The 25,514-nt window shown below is 38.9% G+C and overlaps 1 protein-coding gene across 1 annotated transcript in view; it reads left to right on the top strand.

The window, feature by feature from the left end:
- Nucleotides 1–25,514, top strand: part of OXCT1 (3-oxoacid CoA-transferase 1) — a 138,926-nt gene that overhangs the window by 25,311 nt on the left and 88,101 nt on the right. Inside the window, exons 5-7 of the mRNA XM_040496180.1 lie at nucleotides 1,880–2,029; nucleotides 6,257–6,363; nucleotides 9,547–9,607. Coding sequence (XP_040352114.1) covers nucleotides 1,880–2,029; nucleotides 6,257–6,363; nucleotides 9,547–9,607 — 318 coding nt within the window. The remainder of the gene's footprint in view (nucleotides 1–1,879; nucleotides 2,030–6,256; nucleotides 6,364–9,546; nucleotides 9,608–25,514) is intronic.

The following is a 25,514-nucleotide window of genomic DNA, read 5'->3' as shown; positions in this document are numbered from 1 at the left end:
TAAGCTGAAAGAGGTCGGTGTCTCTCTGCCCACTTTGTGCCAGGTACACAGACATCGGCTCTGGCACCTTGTTTTGCAGCCTGTGAGCCAGAGAAGCGTTGATAAAGTGGTAGGGGTGAGGACTCCCTTCGGGGTTTGGATGCAGGGGGCTGATGGTACCTGCAGAGAGCCTGTATGTAGAAATTGTCCACTTTTAGGCTCTTGCCCAGATGGACAGAGAGAAGGAATAAAGGTATTCAAGAAGGGTGGACATAAAAAATACTTTATGGTAGGGGCTGTTATTATGGTTGTTTTGATGGTTTAATTTTGTGAATGTTATTAACTTAAAACAAAATGGAGTTATCTCTGTCCATTAAATGGAATGGAGAAACAGTTATCTGGAAGATTTTCAGTTGTGCCTCAAATCCTGCCTTCCCCAGATTATCCCACCTACTTCAATGACTCAATGTCTGAAGTCCCAACTTTTAGTGCCTGCTTTGAGTTTAGTATTTGAAGGCCCCAGCTAAAGTAGAAATTGTTTTCACAGATAAAGTAGAAATTTGTTTTCCATATTAACATATTGTCATTAATACCTAAATCAATTCTTACTACTGAATGGCCAGTCAGTTATCTAGCATGAATATGATGTAGCTAGACCATAACAATAGGTTTCAGTGTTAGGGAGGGTATCAGGAAATATTCAGGGCCAGAGTTGTTCCCCTGTGGGGAAAATTGGGTGGAAAAGTAGTTGGGGGAAGGAGGAAGCTAGGGAAATCAGTTTTAAATCTCTGGTACCTAGGAATGTGATAAAGATGATCAAAAGAGGGTACAAGAAACTTTGCATACAGCTGTTTCTACTCGGAGGTAGAATTTAAAGTACTCTTAGCTTTTAAAAACCAAATTACTAGGGCATGTGGGTGGCTCAGTCAGTTAAGTGTCCGACTTGGGCTCAGGTCATGATCTCATAGTTCGTGATTTCGAGCCCCACATTGGTCTCTGTGTTGTCAGCACAGAACTCGTTTCAGATCTTCCGTTTTCCTCTCTCTCTGCCCCTCCCCTGCTTGCTGTCTCCCTCTCTCTCTCAAAAATAAATAAACAAACAAACAAACAGAAAAACCAACAAATTACCTATATGTTGTATAATCTTTGCTTAACTTCGGATTTTTTCTTCATTAGATAATGTGTTAGATGAAATGCTTATAAGAATGTTTTGGAATAAAACAAAGTGAACATATTATTATATAATAATGGCATTGTTATCAATGATAAGATTCAGGCTATACCTACATATGGCACACAGTAAAACACAACACTTAAATACATGTTTTTCAATAAATATAAATTATATACTTCAGGCTTAAAAATTGATTTTACAGATAGACTGATGTAGATTATGATGTCAGGAGAGCAGTGGGCACCAGAAAGCTGAGATCCTGATTATACAAACAAGCAGTTACATTTGAATGTGGGTTAAGAATTGAGAGATTGTTGGGGCACCTGGGTGGCTCAGTCGGTTGAGTGTCCGACTTGGGCTCAGGTCATGATCTCGCCATCCATGAGTTCAAGCCCCGCGTCAGGCTTTGTGCTGACAGCTCAGAGCCTGGAGCCTGCTGCAGATTTTGTCTCCCTCTCTCTCTGCCCCTCCCCCACTCACGCTGTCTCTCAAAAATGAATAAATGTTAAAAAAAAAAGAATTGAGAGATTGTTGTCTAGAGGTGCAGCACTTGTTTTAAATTAATATAGCATACAGTGTTTGTGAAATATAGCAATATACAATGCTCGGTCCGATTTAGAATGATAAACTTCTAGAGAGAGGAACCATGTCTGTATGTGTTTCTGTATCCACATACAGAAGTGTACTTAATGAACTTCTTATGGTGTGCCGATTGCTCACTTGTAGGGCACGCTTGCGGAGCGGATTCGTGCAGGTGGGGCTGGAGTTCCTGCATTTTACACCAGCACCGGGTACGGGACCCTGGTGCAACAAGGAGGGTCACCGATCAAATACAACAAGGATGGCAGCATTGCCATTGCCAGTAAGCCAAGAGAGGTAAGAAGGACTCTGGTCCAGGTAGCGCTGGGACTCTCTTTCAGTGTAGGATTCCAACTGGACTTAGTGGGTAGATAAGGATTGAATCCCTTAGGTGTGAGAAGACACTGTCCTTCATTTATGTGAATAGCTAGGTAACATTTCTAGCTAAAACTGAGCATCCTCTAGTAATTAAAATCACATAGAGAAACTCAAATGAGAAGAAAAGAAACTGTAATCTACATGATGTGTGAGCCAAGATTAGTTTTCTGATAAGTTTTAACAAATGTAAGAGCATTTATAACTTCTGACTATGCGTATGGGGAAGATAGAGTAGATGTGTGATATATATCATAGCAAACTCTTCATGCTCAAGGCCCTACTGAATGTGGATGAAGGAATTAAAAAAAAAAAAAAGGCATCGTATGTTTGCATGCAATATTGAAAAGTAGGGGGCAGTTGTAATTACATAATAGAACATTTATACCGTCTCCTTTATCCTTCATTTTGTATAGTGGACATACGGAGCTGATGGAGTACTTCAGTTATATTTACAGTGCTGGGTAGGATGGAGTACGCTAGGTAGCTTCACTCACATACTAGAAAAGAATGGAACTCTAGGTATAGAAATTTGAGATACTTAGATTTGAGCCAGTTTTAAAAATTACACAGGCCGGTATTCCATTACTGTATTTTCAGTACCTCTTGCTTCTCTCTGGCCACGTGGCTCAAGAGCAGTAACACAGGTTTGCAGAAATGCTCAGCTTAGCTCTAAGGAAGTGACAACTTGGTAAATCAAGGGACCTACTTACGGCGATTTTTATAAACATTTTTTTTTTTTTTTTTTTTTTGCTTATAGGGATGTTAGCTCTGCACCTCCATATTTTGAGAGAAGATAAAAGGTCATTGAACATGCCCCTTGCTGTTCACTGTTTGTCTCTAGCAGTGTCCTCCATCTGGAGCTTTGCCTTTCTGCTTAGAATGACCTATATTGACTCAAAGTTTTGATTAACATTTTTTTTTTTTATATTCTATCTTGCTCCTTTACTACCTAATTAGGTTTAAAAAGTTTTTGACAAAGTAAGACAGGAGTCTAATTATTAAAATGGATCTTAGTGATGTAGATAACGATGCTCAGAAAAATTGGGTTAATACTTTGAGAGTTTGCTAGAAGTTACAGCATTAACTCGCCTTGGGAAAACCTAGGATAGACTAGAGTCTGTCCTGAATGCCTGGGTTCATTGTTGCCTGGAGTCAGGTGCACAAACCTAATAGTTTTGTGCTTTTGTCTCAATTACCTAGGAATGTGACAAATAATTTCTTGAAATGATTCTTGTTAGCTCTTTACTTCCCCTACTTGTGGTAGAAAGAGGAGGTGAGTAAATGCCTTAATTCAGTGACATTTATTAAGGTCCTACTCTTTGCCAGGCACTAGCCTAAGTATGGTAGAAAAGGCGATGATCTAGACCCAGGCCCCCTCTAGTGGAAGAACTGACAAGGAATGAATTAACAAACACGTAATGTCAGTGATGAAAGTGCTGTGAAGAAAAATCCCGTAGTGTAAGGGCAGAGAGAATGGTCAGTGGCCAGGGAGGTTGTGTTCCAGATTGGGTCCAGGGAAACCTCTCTGAGGAAGTGACAGTTGGTAGATACAGAAATAAAACAAGAGAATGAGTCAGGCAAGGATTATAGGGTTGTGCTCTGGTCAGAAGGAGGAGAGAAGACAAGGTCCTGCGGCAGGATAGCCCAGTTTGTGGAACAGCAGGACAGTGAGACCGGAACAGCATAAATGAGGCAGAGAGTGGTAGGATGGGAGGCTGAAACGAGGCTGCAGCCAGATCGTGAGTTTGGGTTTTACTGAGTGCAATGAGAGGTTCCGAAGTGGGAGAGTAATGTAGTCCAAGTTCCATTTTGGAAGAATCACTGTGGCTGCTGGGTAGTTTTCTGGTAGGGGTACAAGAGCAGAAGCAGTGAGAGAGCTTAAGAGACTGTTGTATCCATCCAGGTGGGAGTGGAAGTTGTTTAGACTGAGGTGAAATGGTGGAACTTGTGGGGAAGGGGTTGGAATCTAGACATACGTTGATGGCAGAGCTAGTAGGATTTACCAATGGGTTGGTTGTGGGCTATGAGGAAAGACAAGAACCAAGCCTGCTGCTTTTTGAGATGGGTGAAGTACGGGGGCGATCAAAGAGCCCTGTCTGGGACTGGGTGCGTTTGACATGTCCTTTAGGCTCCAGCAGAAGCTGCTCGGTAGTCTCTAGCTTGGGGAGGGTTTAGAGCTGGGATAGGGGATTGGAGCCATCAGCGTGTAGTAGTTAAATCTGTGGAACTGGAGGAGTGTCTAGGGCTGGAGTGCAGGTAGAGAAAACCTCTTTTGCATTTGAAGGGTGGGAAGAGTGAAAAGAGAAGCAAAGAAGGGGAAAGTATCTAGTCTGTGAAGAGAAAATCAAGGGGAGTGTGGCAACTTGAAAGACAAGGGAGATCTTACAAAGTGGGGAGTGATCAGCACTGTCCCATTGAGAAGAGGTGGTGTAACAGGAGGGGGCATTGAGCCCTGGTGACCTTAAAGAATGATTTTTCTAGGGGTGCCTGGCTGGCTTAGTCAGAAGAGCATGTGACTCTTGATCTCGGAGTCATGAGTTCCTACATTAGATGTAAAGATTACTTAAATAAACAAACTTGAAAAGAAAAAAGATTTTTCTGGAAGGGAGGATTTTTCTGGAATGATAGAAATTTGATCAGAGTGGATTTGAGAAAGGGCTGAAAAAAGAGGAAGTGGCGACCGGGCACACAGAACTCTTTCAAGTGAGTGTAATAGTGTGGCAAAACCAATCCCTTCCCTGTTTTAAAATTTTAGAATGTCAGCACTCAGTAACTGCTGGTTTGTAGACCCATCAGGAAATTGTATAATTCGAATAGGGGAAAAAAAGTCGGTTTTTTCACATTGCCCTGGGTTAGCATATATTTAGATCTGTATGTAGGTTTCCAGATCTGTATGCAACATACTCTCATCTATTATCATTAGTGTTTACAGTAATGACTTTGAAATACACAAGGCTCTTGAAAAAGCTGTATGTTGATGTGCAGTTTATAAATAGCTTTTGTATGATTTATCTAAGTTTCATATTAATAAGATCCTCCATCAGTGATCCCCTAAATTCATTAATATTTTCTAGCAGAAAGTGGGATAAAGCCTCTAAAGAAGCTGTTGATTAAGAAGGGATTTCTGCTTTAAACCATAAAGAAAAGTATACAGAACTTTCTCCTGAAGTTTTCTGTGATATGCATGTAGTTTGTCCACTAGAGGGCGTAGTATGAGCAAGAATGGAGCTCTGCCTTCCTATGGCTCCAATCCCGTGTAGGATGGGGCACAGCATTGATGTTGTTTCTTCTTTTCTTTGTTTCGATTCCCAGAGCTAAACACCCAAGAAGAAAAAAGGAACAAAATGCCATGGCATAGTTTTACTTTATGCTGCTTCTTCCCGCTCCCCTTTCCATGTGTAGTAGAATTAAAAGGCAATACAATACAGAAGTCAATAGCATTCCATTAAATAGTAACGATAGAAAAGGAGGTGTAATAGAATAACATAGAACTTTCATAGTAGCATAAAAACACCATGAAGTACCTATGAATAAACCTAAAAAACGTATACAAAGTTTTTTTGGGGGAAGAATTATCAAGCAATTCAAACAAGTAAAAGGAGATTTCAAAAAATATAGGCGTGTATTTAACTCACGGGTGGAAAGATGTGGCACGTCAGTTCCTCAATGTCATCTACAGGTTCTAGGAATTCCAATTAATATCTCAACAGATGGTTATAGGTTAGAGATGAATGGATTTTTATAACTATTTTATGTACAAAATACATTGACGATTTTATGAGGCTTATATAGTTTTTTTTCCTGGGGTGGAGGAAATGTTCAATGTATATAACTTATGCACATAAATAATGAGTGCTAACACAGTCTGTGCCTTTGGCATATAGAACTTGCAGTTCCTCCAGTTTACTAAGCTCTCTTGCTGCTGAGTCTCTGCACATGCTGTTCCCAGTTCCCCTTCCACCACTTTGATCAAATCCTAATTGCCTACCACTCCTCACCCTTGAGTCCTCAGTTCAGATTGTCCTCCCTCTGAGAAACCTTCCCTGACTAGGCTCGTATCCTTATTATCTGCTTCTATCAGAGCACATACCACAGCCAAACAAGACCTCTGCAAATACCTGACAGTGCCCTCTTTGTCTCCTGCAGGTGAGGGAGTTTAATGGCCAGCATTTTATTTTGGAGGAAGCAATTACGGGAGATTTTGCTTTGGTGAAAGCCTGGAAGGCAGACCAAGCAGGAAATGTGATTTTCAGGTAGTATCATGGTTTTATGCAAAGCAATGCAATTAATGCAAAGTTGCATTTCAGCAACTTTACATTTCCTGAATTATGTTTACAAAATAGATATCTTGGTGTGTTTGGTGTTTAAAAATTCATTTAAAAAGTGGCTTACAATCAAACCAACCCACAGGTCAGTGTGTGTGTGTGTGTGTGTGTGTGTGTGTGTGTGTGTGTGTGTATACACACTGATGTATGTGTGTGTGCAAGGCAACTGCTTTCGCTGAGATGTGGTGTGCTTCTGGGAATCTGTTCTGATTGGCTGGTGCCCACATTGAATGGCATTTGAATCTATATACCCTTGTATATAGTTACATACAAACGATTTTTCCATGTGTGTTTTAGTTGCCAGGAAAGGTAGGTACAGTGTTGAGACATGCTTAGCAAATGTGACAAAAACACACAATTGTATTTAATTTTGATATTGTTATTGATATGCATTGTCTTAAACAGCCTATGTGATTTTGATATTCTGGAAAGATACTGCTCCTAACCATTTAGATCAGTTCTTTTCCAGTCCTGTTGGTGTCTACTAGGAAATACGTATGTAGGTTCTAATGAAAAGTTGATTAATCTTGATAATCCTGAACTTTCATTCTTGTTATCTGGAACAAGATATTCCAGATATTAAGCCACAGATATTAAGCCACAGGCTTAATAGATTTCAAGATCTTTTGATTACCCTAAGCATACTAAATACTAAGTATTTAGTATCTTGGATTTATACGTTATATGGTTGTATTTTGAAAATTGTACCACTTTTGAATATACATAAGCAAATTTTCCAAGATGTGTGGTCTTGAAGACTTCACTTGTTAGGTTACAGAAATAGTTTCTTTTTTATAATATGGTCATTTACTGTTTTAGCGGTTTTTTATCTTTACCAAATGCAACACTGGTGTGATCACAATTAAATTCTCAGTGACCACTCTCATGTCATTTTTGTTGATTTTTGAAGACCTTATATGATATTAATACTATATTTGATTTTTTTATAACTTGTTTTATTTTTTATTTTTTAAAATTTACATCCAAATTAGTTAGCGTATAGTGCAACAATGATTTCAGGAGTAGATTCCTTAATGCCCCTTACCCATTTAGCCCATCCCCCTCCCACAACCCCTCCAGTAACCCTGTTTGTTCTCCATATTTATGAGTCTCTTATGTTTTGTCCCCCTCCCTGTTTTTATATTATTTTTGTTTCCCTTCCCTTTATGTTCATCTGTTTTGTTTCTTAAAGTTCTCATATGAGCGAAGTCATATGACATTTGTCTTTCTCTGACTAATTTCTCTTAGCATCATACCCTCCAGTTCCATCCACGTAATTGCAAATGGCAAGATTTCATTCTTTTTGATTGTCGAGTAATACTCCATTGTATATATATATACCACATCTTCTTTATCCATTCATCCATCGATGGACATTTGGGCTCTTTCCATACTTTGGCTATTGTGGATAGTGCTGCTATAAATATGGGGATGCATGTGTCCCTTCAAAACAGCACACCTGTGTACCGTGCATAAATGCCTAGTAGTGCAATTGCTGGGTTGTAGGGTAGTTCTATTTTTAGTTTTTTGAGGAACTTCCATACTGTTTTCCAGAGTAGCTGCACCAGCTTGTATTCCCATATATTTGATTTCTTGAATTCAACCAGTTAATTTTGGAAGTTACACATTTTGCATCCTATCTTATTTGACACCTTGGTAAAATGTTTGCAAAGTTTAGTTGCTTTTTTAAAAAGATTAATGAAATTGGGGCATCTAGGGGGCTCAGTCGGTTAAGTATCCGACTCTTGATTTCGCCTCAGGTCATGATCTCAGAGTTTGTGAGTTCTGGCCCCATGCGCTGTCAGTGCAGAGCCTAGTTGGGATTCTCCCTCTCTCACCCCCTCTCTCTTGTGCTTTTTCTCTCTCTTTCTCTCAAAACAAATAAACTTTAAAAAAATTAAAGAAGATATTAATGAAATTGTATAGAAGCAAATGGAAATGAATGATTTAAAATATTTCCATGCGTTTGTCCTGTGATTCACTGCCTGGCTCTACTATCTTAAAGACTGCACAAGGGCTGTTCTGAGCATTTATTTATGCCTGTGGCTCTTGAGATTTGATATGAGATGAGACTGCCTATCTGTAATAGTCAAGTGACTTAGATTCTTAGGATACTGGCTTCCAGGATGACCCTCTTGTTTAGTGGGACAACTGGTTAAGAGGTCTGTCTAGGCCATTGGTAGAACAGCCCTGCATGCCTTTGCCTCTGGCCACACTGCTCTTGGAGCTTTCAGTGCTGTTTGGATGTCTAGTGGAATCCAACACAGCAACTTGTGGAAGTACCCAAGGACCTCTCTCTCTCTGGGACATGCCTGAGTTTATATTTATCCTTGAATCCCAGTGAGATAAACATTGGTGGCCTAAAAGAGCTAGTAAAAGAGAGCTGTAACTCATTTCCCTTTATGAAATGAGTTTTTCTACCAACTTACCTTCTCTGAAACAAAAAATACATTAAATTTTTTATGGATAGTGGTGGTGCATTAAGTTAAGAACTTGGGAATGCAAACCGTCAGCAAAATTGGCACTTTCTTGAAGTTTTTACACCTCAGGGTCTGACGTGGGTGTTGTACTTCAAAAATTTCATTAGAAATTGGTTCCCCGGAATGATCTTTATAGATGATTCACACATTACCAGTGAATGTTTCATTTAAATTCAGCAGTAAGTTTCTCTTTAATAGAGAATATAATTACTATACCTTCTCATATAAAGCACTTGCTACTTTTCTTAATATTTTAACAAGACCAAGTTTAGTGAAATCCATAACTATAGAAACAAAGTGGCATCTCAGTTAAAAGATTCAGGCAAATAGTTTGAAATAGAGTAGATTTATTAATATCTATTTTATCTTTCTGTGTATAATCATATGTTGAACATGAAAAATAGTCCCTCTTCTCCTCAACTCCATAAAAGCTATATAACTGAATGAAGTGGCCATTAAATTGTTTTTATTTATAAAATAGTTTTAATACTTATGGAAAATATGATACATTCTTTTAAAAAAATTCACAGAGTTTTAGTTTATAGAAATTATTTTAACTTATAATGAAAGCTGAGAGAGGCTCTTCTTATTTTTGGTCTTCTTTCCCCACTTTCCCCCACTCCTAATATAGGAAAAGTGCAAGGAATTTCAACTTGCCGATGTGCAAAGCGGCAGAAACCACAGTGGTGGAGGTAAGAGAAGAGGTTTTTTCTGCTTTCCAGAGGTTACTTTTTAAACTTGATGTTATGTATTAGCTCAGAAAATGTACAGCAGTTCATTTGTTTTCTGGAGGATAAACAATGACAAGTTTAAAATTTTGGATATCGAAGAATTCTATTTCAATGTATAGTAGTTGAAATTTTACTGTAACATCAACTTTCTGGTTAGCTAGGGTCTCACTAGAATGCTCTCTTTGAGATCAAGCTATGAGACTGACCAGCTTATAAAAGTCCTTTGGTACTTGAGTGAAATAGACCATGTTGGGTAAAATTGCAAGATGAATTTTTATATACAGAATCCCAAAAATATAGTAAGTTGTGTCAGAAGTTCATTATCTTACATACTGTGAATTCTTTAAGGAAGAAAGAGGGGGTAGTACAAATAATTGTTTTGTTGTGGCTCTGTTTGGAACAGTTGAATTAGGGAACTGACTGACTCTTCTTTGGACATCTCAAGGTGTGGGAGACCGTTGCTAGCGTTAACGCTCTGTGACAGAAATAGGTACTTACACCCATTTTGTTGGGTATAATGACCCATTTTATTTACATGTATTTGAACCTGAGAGGAGACTTTGTAATGATTCTTAACTTGAGGCTTTGAGAATCGCCTTGGAACCAAATTTTCACAAAAGTTTGAGATAGTTTTTCCTTGGGAGAGCTTTATAGGAACCCATCGTGGGATCTGGAAATGAGAATATATGTTCTGGGTTTTTCTCATGATGGTAGTGTATGTGGCATCTTTTGACTTCTGCATACATTTGGCCAAGATGGTATTTCATGGAATCAGTACAGTGGTATTTTTAAAAAATCAAATGTTAGAATTCAGTTCATCTCTTGGAAAGTGAAGTGTATTATTTTTATTTTTAAAGTTCTGGAGGATGTGGTACCTTCAACCCAGGCCTGGTGGTTTCTTTGCAATGTCTTCAGTATATATTCTGCATTTAAAATGGACAATGTGGTTGACTCTGTGTAATCTGTTTTTTTATTTATGGAATCATCTTAATGATCTGTCTGTGACACAGATACATAATATTACTGAATAAAAGCCTATATATAACATAGCTTAAAATAATTGGTAGTTTAGCCCTCTCTTCATTTTATATATTTCTATAAAACTTCCTGCAACAGTGTTCCTTCTCTGAATACCAGGAGATATTATACATTGTCCTGGGTGAAGTTCTTTTTCTTTTTTTTTTTCTTCCTTTATAATCTGATTCTTTTCAGCCAGTCTTCTTCTAAGAACAGAAAATGACCCTCTAGTGTCTGAGAATCACTGTAAATATTAGAAAAGAGAGGTTTTCTTTGGTTTTGTTCTGTTTTGTTTTTGGCATAAGGAAAAGGGAGATAAAATCCTTTAACTGATCCTGAAAATATGATAAACGCTAGCCTCCCTTGCCTGGGAACAGACGTCTCTGATCTATCACTGCACACATTTCTGCTAGACTCAGACTCACATTGGGATACTTTTCAATAATGGTGCTGTAGACAGCCACTCCCAATTGACTCTACCTGCAATGACCAACATGGTAGCCACTAGCCATATGTGACATTTAAAATTTAATTAAGATTAAACAAGATAAAAATTCATTTTCTCTTTGGTAGCTGCATATAACTAGCAACTACTGTTTTGATCAACATAGATATCTGTGAAAAGTTTTATTGCACAGGGTTATTTATAATGATCAAGATGAAATCTAACTTGTCCTTCTAGTTTAGGAATCTAAGCAAAACAGCTTTTATTTATTTTTTTTTAATATGAAATTTATTGTCAAATTGGTTTCCATACAACACCCAGTGCTCATCCCAACAGGTGCCCTCCTCAATACCCATCACCCACCCTCCCCTCCCTCCCACCCCCCATAAACCCTCAGTTTGTTCCCAGTTTTTAGGAGTGTCTTATGTTTTGGCTCCCTCCCTCTCTAACCATTTTTTTCTCCTTCCCCTCCCCCATGGTCTTCTGTTAAGTTTCTCAGGATCCACATAGGAGTGAAAACATATGGAATCTGTCCTTCTCTGTATGACTTATTTCACTTAGCATAACACTCTCCAGTTCCATCCGTGTTGCTACAAAAGGCCATATTTCGTTCTTTCTCATTAAGCAAAACAGCTTGTAGATAATGGATTATTATAAGCCTATCTCCTCGGCATGCTCAATAGTAGAAGTCCCCATGCTCATAAGTTGAATTGGAAGAACTGTGTTCTCGAAAGAGGAAAATAATTTGGACTTGGGGATGGTGAGTAGATTGGGTATTTTCTGATATGAAAAGTCCATTTTGATTTTGTGATTTTTATATTGTTCTGAGTCTAGTGAGTACTCTGGCCTCCAGCTCCAACTCCTCAGAGTTCGTTGTACTCTGTTCACTTGCACTGACCTCCAGGATTCTGTAATTCTTCTCTAGTCCTGTCCTACTTTATTTTATGGTGATCATAGTGGGATGGGTATTACAAGCTGGCCACTGAAGTGCTGTATTTAACAGGAATCCTCAGAGATCATAAATTACCCATATTTTCTCTTGCCTGCTAGTTATTAACAACAATAATAGCTACTGTTAATCAAATATTTATTATGTATTAGTCACTGCTGTACTCTTTACGTTATTATTTTTGTAATCCTCAAGATAGTCCTATAAGGTAGGAACCATTTTTATCCTTATTTTACAGATGAGGACTTTAAAGCACAGACAGGTTAAGTGTGCGACCTGATGTCACACAGCTAGGTGGAACTAGAATAGAGCAATAGAGATATTGATTCCAGGGTGTCTGCTCTTTTCCATTATTTTATGAAATACTCTCAAACTGTCATAAATGGATGGTTTTTCAAACTTGTGAAAGATGCTGAATCTCTGGAAATAGACCATTTCAGTATTAACTCTTAGAATCGAGCAGAGTATTTTGGCTAATTTCTTCCTCTATTCTGTTCTTCCTTGCCAGTTATTCTGATCGTGGTCCTTTTTTCCTCCACTACCATATACCTTGGAGCTGGCTTTAGAAAAGCCTCACCCTGTGGTCAGTAGCTGTATGGGGTCCATTCAGTCTTCTCTTAGACTCAGTTCATTCTATTTTGTAGCCTCTTTGAACCTTGCAACTTTTCACAGATTTCCCTAAATATGGTGATTGAATGTCTGTTCTGGTACTTGCAGACAGTCAGAAGCTATTTCTTAGAGCTCTCAGCTCGTGTCCTGTCTCTTATGGAGGAGGAAATCGAGGACTCTTCAGCAGCAGCTTCGGCATCTGGGTTAGAGCCTCTCTTCCGAAGCCCCGTGTCGCTCCACATGGCTGCATCTCTGCAGCCTTTATCCCTGTTTCCATCCTGTAACTTGAGTTTTAAGGAGGGCAGAACTATAACTGTCTATAATATTAGTGATGGTTCCCTTAGACCGCTCAAAATTGTTTTTTGGACTTAGAAGCAGGGTGGTCTTCTTGCTTTTTGTTTGTTTGTTTCTTCTTTCATTAATTTACAGTAAATATTTTATGTGAAGAAGCAAACCAGTGTGTTTATCTCGAATTAAAGAGAGTATCAAATTTGCCCTCAATATGAATTCTTTCTACTTTCTCTAAAAGGGGAATAGTCCTCTTTTTCAGAAAAGTTTCCCCTTTCACATGTGTTCTGCACAAGCTTGTGAGTTATATAAAGCCAGTGAAGTGACCAAGTAGGTCATTTTCCCCTTTACTACAATCCATATGAATATTGCATTCATATTTCTTAAAACCTGTAACCACTTGCATACTTCACCACCAAGTTGTGATATAGTGAATGCTGGCTGTGTCCCTCCCCCTCACCCCCGTAAGGAACTGGGTAGCTACTGGGAAAAATAGTGCACGTGGGTGCACATATTGGCACACATGCCAGAAAGATGTTTCTCTTTTGGGCCCAGACAGTGTTATTTCTGGACCTCCTTCTCTTTGAGTGGGTGAAGTCGTCTTCCCTGATAAACTTCACACGTTTAAGTGCAAAACCAGCCAGGGAATGACTCTTGGTGTTACATTCTGCGTGTGTAATAGGAGAAGTGAGGACTGTCGCGTCTTCCTGAGGGAACTCATTTGGCTTTTGGAAGGGTCTCACTATCCCCTCAATTCCCTGTGATCCCTCTGCCAGTCTCCCTGGTGCTTAGCCCACCACCCCGTGTTTTTTCTTGGAAGTGACCTGTCTCTGAAATTTTTTTCAAAAGCAGCTTATAATAGAAAACTCAGGGGGAGCGTTTGGAGTGCTTCACTCAGGAGACTGGTAAGCTTTTGTCTCCTGCAAGCAGCCTGGCGTGCCTGCTCTGTCAGAAAAGGTCGTCTGACTCAGCCACCGAAGGCTCTTCAAGCTGCCTGAGACCAAAATAGCCCAGCTGGTTTCGTCAGGGTTGTGCCATGGCTGGTGTTAGGTTTATACAGGGCCTCTTCTATTTTAGCTCATTTCAGCTTTTAGTGAAAATAGTATATTTATTATCATGACTTGAATAAAATTATTTTTTTTTGTTCACATCATGGCGTATTTCTATATTTGCTTATGAAAGAATTGCTTATATTCTAGAATACTTGATGTATACAAATATTGTAGATGTGTAGCCTGTGTGGGTTATGAAGTATAATAATAAATTGAATACCTGTGAACCCACCCAAGGTAAGAATTAGCGGATTGCTCATATTCCTTTTCGTCTGCCTGCATCCACTGTGGCCATAACCGTTGTCAGGGATATTGTGTTTATCAGTTCCTTGCTTTTAAAAAAAATGTTCTAAGTCGTAAGGTATGGACATATTGAAACTTATTTCCCAGAGTGCTATCCTAAGACTTGTGTCAGAAGAGGCAGGCTTTGGGAACTGTGACTTCTGCGTTCTGTCCTAATGGCTGGCACGTGCCATCTCTCCTTAGGAGATTAACTAGAGGAAAAGATTAGAGGCACATCTGCCATCCTGCCCAGCAGACACACTGGTGGGTGAGGAAGGGCAGAGAGTGATTGCAGTATAAAGGATATTAAAAAACGTTTGTTTTTGATGTTTATTATGAAGGACAATGAACATATATACAGCAGTAAACAGAAGAGTATAGTGAAGCCCCCCCCCCCACCCCCGAGCTCATCCCTCAGCTGCAGTGACGCTCATGCTTGCCTCCTCTACATCCCCGTCTCCCCTTTTCTCCTCCTTTCTTATCTGGGAAGAACCACCAGATTTTATACCTCAACCACATTCTAAAGAGAGTTCAAAAAAGTTCCTAAATCCTAGGGTGCCAGGCACTTTTCTAGGTTCTGGAAGCACAGCAGTGAACAAAACCAAAAAACCCCTGCCCTCACAGAGCTTACGTTCTGATGCTTAAGACGTGACAGGCAATACCCAAGGGACACAGGCAGTGTGCTATCTATTGATAAACGTTAAGGAGAAAAGACAACCAAAAAGCATGAAAAGAAACCTGAAACGCCAGGAGACGAAACTGAAGTTTTAGAGAAGGTGGGCAGTAAAAGGCCGCAGAGAGCTGACTCCTGAGTAGAGACTCCCCAGGAAGTCAGGGCACCAGCTCTGCAGCCCTGTGAGGAGGAGCCGTCTAGGCAGTAGGGGGAGCACATTCCTGGTGGGTTTGAAGACCAGGGAAGACCTACTCTCTCTTGTTCAGTGCTGGACGGCAGGCAGCCCAAGGAGCCTTGTATGAGGGTAGCTTTCTTGAGAGCAACGGCAGTCTCCTTCAGAGGCTATGTGAAATAGGATTTGTATATTTAGTTCGTTTCATAATAGTCCCCAAGAGGTGATTAGGCCTAAATCTGACCTTAAAACTCTGAGATGGGAGCGCCTGAGTGGCTCAGTCGGTTAAGCGTCTGACTTCGGCTCAGGTCATGATCTCGTGGTCCGTGAGTTCGAGCCTCGTGTCGGGCTCTGTGCTGACAGCTCAGAGCCTGGAGCCTGTTTCCGATTCTGTGTCTCCCTCTCTCTGACCCTCCCCTGTTCATGCTCTGTCTCTCCCTGTCTCAAAAATAAATAAACGTTAAAAAAAAAAAAAACAAAAAAAACTCTGAGATGAATGGAAGATGATTTTGTGATTGGAACCTCTTGGCTCTTATGACTCTCTGGCCCTGTTTGCAGAACTTTGCATTTGATAACACCCCGTGAATTATCTTAGCAGAAGTGATCAAACTGGTTGATAATTCACCCCATGAATTATCTTAGCAGAAGTGATCAAATAAGTGATCAAACAATAGAAGGTGGGAACACAGTGGATTTTAATGACGTGACTTAATCACTTCAGTGGATTCTGTGAACACTTAATCTCCACCAAGCAGGCCAATTAATGTATCCGTGGTTTAGAGACTTTGGTTATCTTCCTTCCTGCTTTAGAGAACACAGAAATGCCCCAGGGATAAACATAAGTCCTTTCCTCCTAAGTGTCTTTTCTTCTTAATCTTGACATTGCAAATGCCTTATGATATTACAGCTTCTAAAGCCGCGAAACTCACAATTTTTACAAGAAATAGTAAAAAGAAAAAACATGGATATAAATAGAAAAAATTAAAACTTCTCTCCACATAAGACAAGCACTTCTAATCAGTTAAGAGACCTCATTAGACAGATTCAGTTTCAAGCACACACATCCATACCCAGGCAACTACTGGTCATGCCTGTATGGAATTCATTCACACACACAATTCTCTGATTGACCTATGGAAATGTGATATTTATGAGAACTTGGCTGGAATGTCAAATTTGACAGTCACTGTGTGATGCATAATATGCTAAGTATTTTTCACTGCCCTTAAGTATTTACCTGGTAAAGCCCTGGTTTAGTTAGTTAACTAGAATGAGGACAGCAAGAAACTATTCCAGTCCTCCTTACTTCATCTGCATGGGCCAGTTGAGTTGAACATTCGACACAAATTCTTTTTAAAAGGTGAGAGGAGGTAAGAGAGCTGTTTGATACAATACAAAAAGAACAAATACCTTCTTTCCTCCAACCCCCCCATGAACCCTGGTGACCCTTGATCCTAAGGCAGAATGCAGTCATTTGCCCACGTGTTAACTTTCGGGATGGATGTGGTAAGCAATGGATATCATTTACATTGATTTTTGTTGTTAGACCTGTTAATTTATATTTTTTATTTTACATTTCTTTTTCTTACAGGTTTTTGGTGACAAGATTTTATTCATGCTTTATATTTCATTTTATAATTATTACTAAATCACTCTGAAAGAGGTATCTGTAAGTTTCTTATGCTACAAATTCAGCCAGATAAACAGTGCTTTGACAGATAATTTCCTCACACCACTAAACTAACTGAAGTGATTGACTTTACTTATTTCAGAGTATTAAAGTATTTAAAGATCATTCGTGGCTATTAAAGGCCATTGAATTTTCATGAAATGCTACATTGGTTTGAAAATATTTGAATGCTAATGAAGATGTATTTAATGAAGACAAATTGTATTAATGAAGACGAGTTGAGTATTTTGGCAAAATAACCTTCTCAGCAGTAGAATTACTATTACATTAATATCTGCTGTTTCTACCAAGGAAACAGTAAATATTAAAAAAGTATGGATTTGATGAATGCCTGGTGTTAACTTCACTTTTTTTTTTTGCACACTCTTATACATTACTAAATACAATTCTTAGACTAATGACCATTTACATCCAGAAGAATAGCAGAATAGAAACATGGTTTATTGATGATAAAAATATATTAAATCAAGTGCTAATCCTGACATTTTATTTCTTGTTGCTTGGTAACAATGCAGCAGCTATGTGAGAGAGTTCCATTATCTCGGGTACAATGGACTTCACTGCATTGTGGGGTAGCAGTACCAATTACAGCAAGTCATTTGTGTGCCATTATCCTTACAAAATTTAGGTGCTGTTTTTTATTGTCAGTGCAGAGATCCTGAAAGTCATTTAATAACACATTCCGTTTTTTTTTTTTTTTTTTTTTTTGATGGGCTGGTGAATTTTATTCTATTTTTAGGTTTTTGAGTTTGTATCTATTTATAATTTTTGAGGCTTCACAAATTTGCATTTTGTCAATGTGTATCAACTGTATAAACTTAGGCTTTTACATTTATTATAAAGGTATGTACATTATAAGGGAAGCTTCATTAATTCTTGGTGAGCATCTTTTATCCATGACCACCTAAGGAGGGGAGGAAAAACTATCTGGGCAAAATTTTTTGCCTCATGAAAAATCATCAGAGTATATTCCTCATCCTTCTCTAATGTAAAAAATTCCTAGTTTAGTACCTGCTTCAGGAAAAGGAAACCTGTGGAACCGCTATGATTCATTTTAAATGAAAGGCTGATTTACGTTGTGTGTAGCCATATATGTTCTATATACTATTAGTTCACAGTAATTATTTAAAAGGATTGCAAAACTATAGCCCATGGCCTGTTTTTGTACCACATAAAGTTAAGAATGTTTTTATATTTTTATTTATTTATTTATTTATTTATTTATTTTTAATTTATTTTTTAAATAATTTCCGCACCCATTGTGGGGCTCAAGCCTACAACCCTGAGATCAAGAGTCACATGCTGTATTGGCTGAGCCAGCCAGGTGCCCCAAGAATGTTTTTATATTTTTAAAGGGCTATTTAAAAAAAGAATATGTGACAGAGTCCACAAAGCCTAAAATATTAACTGGACTTCACAGAAAAAGTTTGCAGACCCTTAATTTACAGTATAATTTCTATTTTTGTAGTCCAAATATATTAAATGTCACTCTGTTATTTCTTAAAAGACCAATGAGCTCAAATAGAACTGAAACAATAGCAAGTGGTTTGAGAAGAATCAATAAAAAATTAAATCACAAGAATTTGTGTAGTAATGAAATGAATGTGCAATTTGGCAGACCCTTTGGGGAGCAACCATAAAGAAAGGAAGATCAGATACAACAACTTGTGTATCCATCCACAGTTGGTGGCATTTCTTTAAAATCCCAGTGCCTTTGTCAGTAAATCTGACTTTAATATTAGCATGAATTGATGGACTGATTTTATTAGAAGCATTTTGCCTTTTCCTGCCTGTTTCACTTGTTTCGTACTTGAGGACTAGTTTCTTGGGTACACAGATGCACAGCCAGGTGAATGTCGGTACCTCAGGACTTCTGCCACCTGAGCCATGTCTCCCATGCGGGTACAGCTCCTGCTGGCTGGCAGGAGCTGCGGTTTCCAGGAGCTGTGGAAGTGGTCTGGAGTTGCAGTTGTCCTGTGTTCCTGTCATTTGGAGGGGCCCTATAGCTCTCCTCTGGAGCTATACCCTCCGCATCCTGCAGAGAGGGAGGAGGAAGGAGAGGAGCAGGGAGGCTTTGGGCCTGATGAGCCTGATTTTCTCAGCCTTCTGAACTGTGGCTTTTAAACTTCCTGTTTTCAGTCAGAAACAGATTTATCTGGTTATTCCTTATTTGTTGGTAAGGTAATGGAAATCAGGAAGCCATGTGCTTTCTTGTATAGCACGAGTCCTCTGAAGCAAAAGAAAAGGCTGGAACCAGCCTAATGTATTTTAGTGACAAGAGGCAAAAGTCAATTATTTTAGCTAGATTTTCTTAACTCTTCTTTCTTGTAAGCAGAAGCTAAACTCTGTACTTAAGCACCATTTCTGCAGTAGCATGCATTTTATATCCCTTTCTGTTTGTATAATGCTTTTTCAAAGCACTTCCACATATATTAACCCATTTGATCCTCTTAATCACCAAGTGACATAGGAGAAGAAGCAGTTTTATTATAATGTTACAAATGAGAAAACTGAAACATGAGTAGGTTCCTGGGAGTAGATCACTAGGAAGTTGAATGGTCTTAATGAAAAGGACACTTGGAAGATTTGGTCCTGACTTTGCATGCTCCATCTGCCTCTGGCAAGACATAACAGTACTAAGGCTTTATTTTTTGAGATGCTCATCAATAAGAAGAATTGTAAAATTGAAAACGTAGGTAGGTAGATATGTGGGATTTTACAGTAGGTTGGACTTAAGTGCAAATGAAAGGGTCATGCTTGTAGCTTGGGTACTGTGTGTAGAATGGATTTTACGATGGCATAAAGGGAGACAGGGTGACCAGTAAGGAGACAGTTGCATTGATCCATGCATGAGGTGATGGTGGAGTATAGGTGGGGAAGGCTGATAGAATCGAGGTAAACAGTATTTTGGAAGAGGAATCTTTCAGACTTGCTGATGCATTGGATATGATGTGCTGGTTAGAGCAAAGGCAGAGATTAACTCCTTAGCCTGACTCGAGCAATGTTGTATTGAGTATCCTCTGGAAGGGAGCTTTACTATTGGGAATAATCTACATATATTTGATAAATCAGTCATGGAATAGAAAAGGCCATTTAGGGAAAGAAGCCCTGGGACTAAGCCCTTAGGAGTCTTACTATATTTCTTTATCTTTTTTTTTTTTTTTTTTTTTTTTTTATAAACAGACTCTGAGATTAAGAATTGTATATTTGTTTCTCACTAACATTGTGACCTTGGACAAATTACTTTAGAATCCCAGCTTCTTGGGGCGCCTGGGTGGCTCAGTCGGTTAAGCCTCTGATTTTGTCTCAGGTCATGATCTCGCAGTTTCTGAGTTCAAGCCCCGCATTGGGCTCTGTGCTGACAGCTCAGAGCCTGGAGCCTGCTTTGGATTCTGTGTCTCGTCCTCTCTCTGCCCCTCCCATATTCATGCTCTGTCTCTCTCTGTCTCTCGATAATAAATAAACGTTTAAAAAAAGAAAAAAAAAAAAAAAGAATCCCAGCTTCTTTATAATATCTCCTGTCTGCCCATTTCATGGGTCTATTTTGATCACCAGTGGGACAGGGCATTTGAATATGTTTTGTAAAGCTCTCAAGTGCTATGTTCTCACCTTGATCCCTCCTGCTGCTTTAGTTAATAAACCTCAGATGACTGCTGTTGTTCTCATTGACCCAGGGATGATGGCTTTAGAACTCTATGCAGTGGGTGACACCTGGCATGGCTCACCCTCCCTACCCTTTCCATGTCTTCCAAAATTCTTGAGTTGCAAGGGAACGAAAACTCCATAACACTCCCAATTTCTAAAATCTTAGTGAGTTAACAAAAAAAAAACTAACCTAAATTATGCTTCAAATATATTGTTAGCGCTAATCATCAGTAAATTACCTGATATTTAAGGTTCATTAAAGTCGATCTAAATATGTTGATCCTTTCATTCAAAAACTATGATGACTCTTAAGAGGAACACCCACCATGGACACCTTGAAGAAAGGAAGGTTCTTACGAATCATTTCATTAGCTTAAGTTGCATATGCTCAAATATTGATGACCTCTCTTAGCTGTCATGTTTTAAATGGATCACTAGTTAATGACCTACTTATCTTGTTGTACTTTTGTTCAAAAGATTCAGATATTTTGGTTTGGGTTGAAAACTGAAGTTTGTTCCCTGAGGAAACTTGCTTGTGCTGACTCTCCATCTTGACTTCTTTTGAATGAAAGTAACATTTGTTATTCTTTTGGGAGCAAGAGAAACAAAAGGAATAAAGAGGGACTCAGATATTCATGGATGATTTATGTTCAACCATGGACACACCACTGCCTGCAAACATTAGAGGGACAAAATGTTCAAAGTAGATTTTTTCCATATTCCTTAGGATGGAGCACACTGTTACATAAAAATAAATTAGGCTGCAGGTATGTTTTCGCTGCTTCCTTATGAAAGCTCTGCCTTACTGAATTTTCACAAACTCATGAAAAAAGTATGCTTTATTTTGCTTGTTTTTAGATGAAAAGGTTTGAAACAGTTGGTTAATTTGGGAGAAATCATGAAAGATTAGAAAACAAGAATGATTGGGGCGCCTGGGTGGCGCAGTCGGTTAAGCGTCCGACTTCAGCCAGGTCACGATCTCGCGGTCCGGGAGTTCGAGCCCCGCGTCGGGCTCTGGGCTGATGGCTCAGAGCCTGGAGCCTGTTTCCGATTCTGTGTCTCCCTCTCTCTCTGCCCCTCCCCCGTTCATGCTCTGTCTCTCTCTGTCCCAAGAATAAAATGAACGTTGAAAAAAAAATATTTTAAAAAGAAAACAAGAATGATTGAACTATTAGAAAGTAGTGGTTTTCTACTCTGAGGTGCATTCCATGAAGAAACCAGGACCACTCATGCCCAAGAGTATAGGTCACTTCTTCCACTCAGCTTCTGAATCTTGACATTGGGACACTAGTGGTTCTGTCACTGAATAACTAAGTCCACATTTCGTTGCTTTGAAGAGAATATTAAATCCAAATCCCATGGGAGGGAAGTTAAACAGGAATGTGACGAACCTAGTACCTTTTATGTGCTTTCCTGTGAAAAGGAGCTGTGTTATTCATTTAAAGAAGCTATTTTAGTTTCTTTAATAATTGGGGGGAAAGGATACAAGTTTTGCCTTGTATTGTGAAAAGTTCTTTTCAGTTTAGAATTTCATTTTAACTTTTGGAAAAGCTCAGCTGGCGTAGACAAAACTCAGGGAAGAAAAATTCATCATTACCAAACTCAGACAAATACAGGTTGACTATAAAAAGCTACAGGATTAAGGCTGTTGAACTTGGAAGTTTTGGTCTAATTTAAATTTCTCTCAGTTTGAGGAATTTACAACCCTCAGTCATTTTGAGAATTGGCATCTCAGAAGTGGAACTAGACCTTTAGAAATATAGGAAGTATGAAATAGAATTTTAAAAGCAATTCCATAAATCAACACTTGCTATAAAAAGTATTTTAGCTGCTGATTTATTAATAGATTTGTTTCCCCGATGCTTTTGGCATTATGTTTTTACCCAAAAGGTTTTGTTTATTTTTCTTCTTGTTTCATATATATTTTTAAAGTTTATTTATTCATTTTGAGAGAGAGAGAGAGAGAGAGAGAGTGTGTGTGTGTGTGTGTGTGTGTGTGTGTGTGTGTGTGTGAGCAGGGGAGAGAGGGAGAGAATCCCAAGTAGGCTCTGTGCTGTGGGCATGGAGCCCTCCATGGGGCTCAGTCCCACAAACTATGAGATCATAACCTGAGTTGAAACCAAGAGTTGGACGCTTAACTGACAAGACACCCAGGCGCCCCTGTTGGTTCCTATTTTTAATGTACAAAATAGCATTTTACAAGTAGATTGATGAGAGCTAGGTTTTATAAAGATATAGGAAAATAGAATGGAAAACTTTTGTTCAAGAAATTTATTCCTAGGAAGTAGAAGGGACAGTATAATGGTCTAAGTACAATGAATACAGCTAAAGTATGCCCTACACAGAGTGCAGTAGACTCTATAATTGAAATATTTTCAACAATGACAATAGCAGGTGAAGGAGTTGTAGCCTTGTAATAATAAAAATAGCAATGACACCAGAAGCAAGTACTATTTATACTATGCACTTAAGTGCAAAGCACTTTACGTCACCCATTGTAATTATCCAATGAATTAAGTTTTATTATCCTTATTTTATAGAGGGAGAAAATGAGGATAGGGAAAAACTTTATGATGACAAAGCCAGTAAGGGGGACAGTTAAGATCTAAACAAATTTCTTTCTGCCTCCAGAGCGTATATACTTAACCAGAAGCAAAGGATAGAAGGTGTATTTTAAGGTGCATTTGCTTTATACTTTGCAGTATTACCACTTTTATAATTTACTACCTCCATACTGGCAGAATCTTAGATCTTTATTTAGCAAATTGAATTTTTCAGTTAACTAAATGTAGCTGTAGGACAGAGGTAATACGTCCATGAACACAAAATTAGAAATCATTCAGTAACATTAACCTCTTAAAGCTTATAAAATAACCCCCTAAAAGCTATAAAATGAGAGCCTTCACACTTGGGAAGCTAGAATGGTTTTTCTCCAATTAAAAATGAGGTGAAACATGTTATATAGTAGCTTGATTCTGAGAAATTTTAGGACTCTATGTAATAAATATTGGCAATGATTAAAGAATACAGAAGTTCCCCCTCCCCCCATCCACGGTTTCACTTTGCACGGTTTCAGTTACCTGTAGTCAGTTGTAGTTCAGAAGTGGATGACCCACCTTCTGATGGTCAGTAGTAGCCTAATGCTACTTCAAAATGCCTACATCATTCATTTCACTAGAAGGGTGAGTACAGTACATTAACATATTTTAAGAGACAGACTACATTCACATAACCTGTATTACAGTATTTTGTTATAGTGCTGTTTGATTATTGGTATTAATCTCTTACTATGCCTAATTTATAAATTAAACTTTTTCATAGGTAAGCATGTATAGAAAAAAACATAGTGTATATTCGGTTTGGTGCTATTGTCAGTTTCAGGTATCCACCTGGGGTCTTGAAGCATATCCCTCATGGATAAGAAGGGACGACTGTGGGCACTTCCAGTTTCTGGTCTGGCATCTAAGGAGCCTAGAAGTCACCAAGCCTGTCCTCACAATAAGAAAAAACTGAACAAACTGAAAATCAACAGTGCTTCTTAGAGAACTATCAGGGAATTGAGGTTGTGAGGGAAACCATTGCCTCCAAAATTAGGCAGACAGATAGGCTGATCCAGAGAATCACAGCATACTGGAGAACAAGCCCAGGAGCAGAAATCTCTGTGGGAACCAACACTGGAGTAGCAAACCCTAAACTCATTGGTGGATTGCTGGAAGCTCAGTGTGGGCAAGCTTGAGAGTGAAAAACTTTGGGGTGGCCCCATCTTGGGTAGGTGGGGGGCATACTTTCATGGGTTTTACTGCCAGGATCTCTACCAGATTCTCTCAAGGAAGATTAGAGAGAAATCTCCTTGCGCATCTGACAGGAGGAGGGGAAAGTAGCCATTTTGAAATACACCCAGAGCATTCTCATTCTCTTCTTCTTAACAGGGTCTGCCTTCAAGAGAAACCTTTTCACCAGAGCCAAACTGACCTGGGGAAAAAGAAATACCCGACTCCAGCTCTCTAGCCTTTCAGGTGGGGGAAGGAGAATATCCAGCCCTGCCCTCCTCTCCTCTTCCTGTCTCACTTAAGTGGGGAGAAAACAAAACTGAGAAGTACTAGTGAAAGTCACGATAGTGGGTGGGGTAGGGGAAGGCTCACTAGAAGACAGACCTAATCATAAAACTGTGGACGCTTCCCTGTCCTCCCCACCTTCACAACGACCACCACACAGTAGAGTTCCTGTATCATAATTGGGAAACACAGCTGAGAGATCTTGTCTTGCACCTTATTTAAAAAGTCTCTAGGGAAATCCAAAGACGACAGAGGAGACAAAAACAAGGACACCACAGAAAAATTTAGCCTCTGATACCTGTAGCTACGGCAAACAGTAAGCACAGCCTAAACCCCAGCTAGATGAGCATAAAACCTCACATTAAGGGCCTATTTACCTTAATTTGTCTTACTCTATACATGTGTCTGGCTTTCAACAAAAATTAAAGGCATATAAAAGGCAAACGACACAGTTGGAAGAGAGAAAGCAATTAGAACCAGCCTCAGATATGGTATAAATGTTGGAATTATCAGAATGGGAACTTAGAACAACTATGACTAATAGAATGTTAATGGAAAAAGAGGGCAATGTGTGCAAGAGCTTATGGGTAATATTAAGCTGGGAGATGGAAACTAAGAGAGACTCACAAGGAAATGCTGGAAATCAAGAACACTGTGACAGAAATGAAAAATACCTTTGATGGGCTCATTAATAGAGTAGATACAGCCAAGGAAAGAATTAGTGAGCTTGAAGAAATGTCAAGAGAGACTTCCAAAACTAAAATGCATAGACAAAAAAGAATAAAATAGAACAGAATATCCAAGAACTGGGTCAATTATAAAAGGTGTAACTTGTATAGTGGGACTGCTGGATGGAGAAGGAAAAAAGGAATAGAAGAAATGTTTGAAGCAATAGCACAATCACTAGAAAAAGAGAGGATATAATTGATACACTAAGAAAGGAGAAAAAAATGGAATCAGCTTAATTAAAGCCAGAGAAGGCAGAAAAAGA

The sequence above is a fragment of the Herpailurus yagouaroundi genome, unplaced genomic scaffold (genome assembly GCF_014898765.1).
Source record: "Herpailurus yagouaroundi ecotype Mexico unplaced genomic scaffold, PumYag 29, whole genome shotgun sequence".
NCBI lineage: Eukaryota > Metazoa > Chordata > Mammalia > Carnivora > Felidae > Herpailurus > Herpailurus yagouaroundi.
Note: the sequence above shows the minus strand (reverse complement) of the source record. Positions and strands in the feature narration are given on the sequence as shown.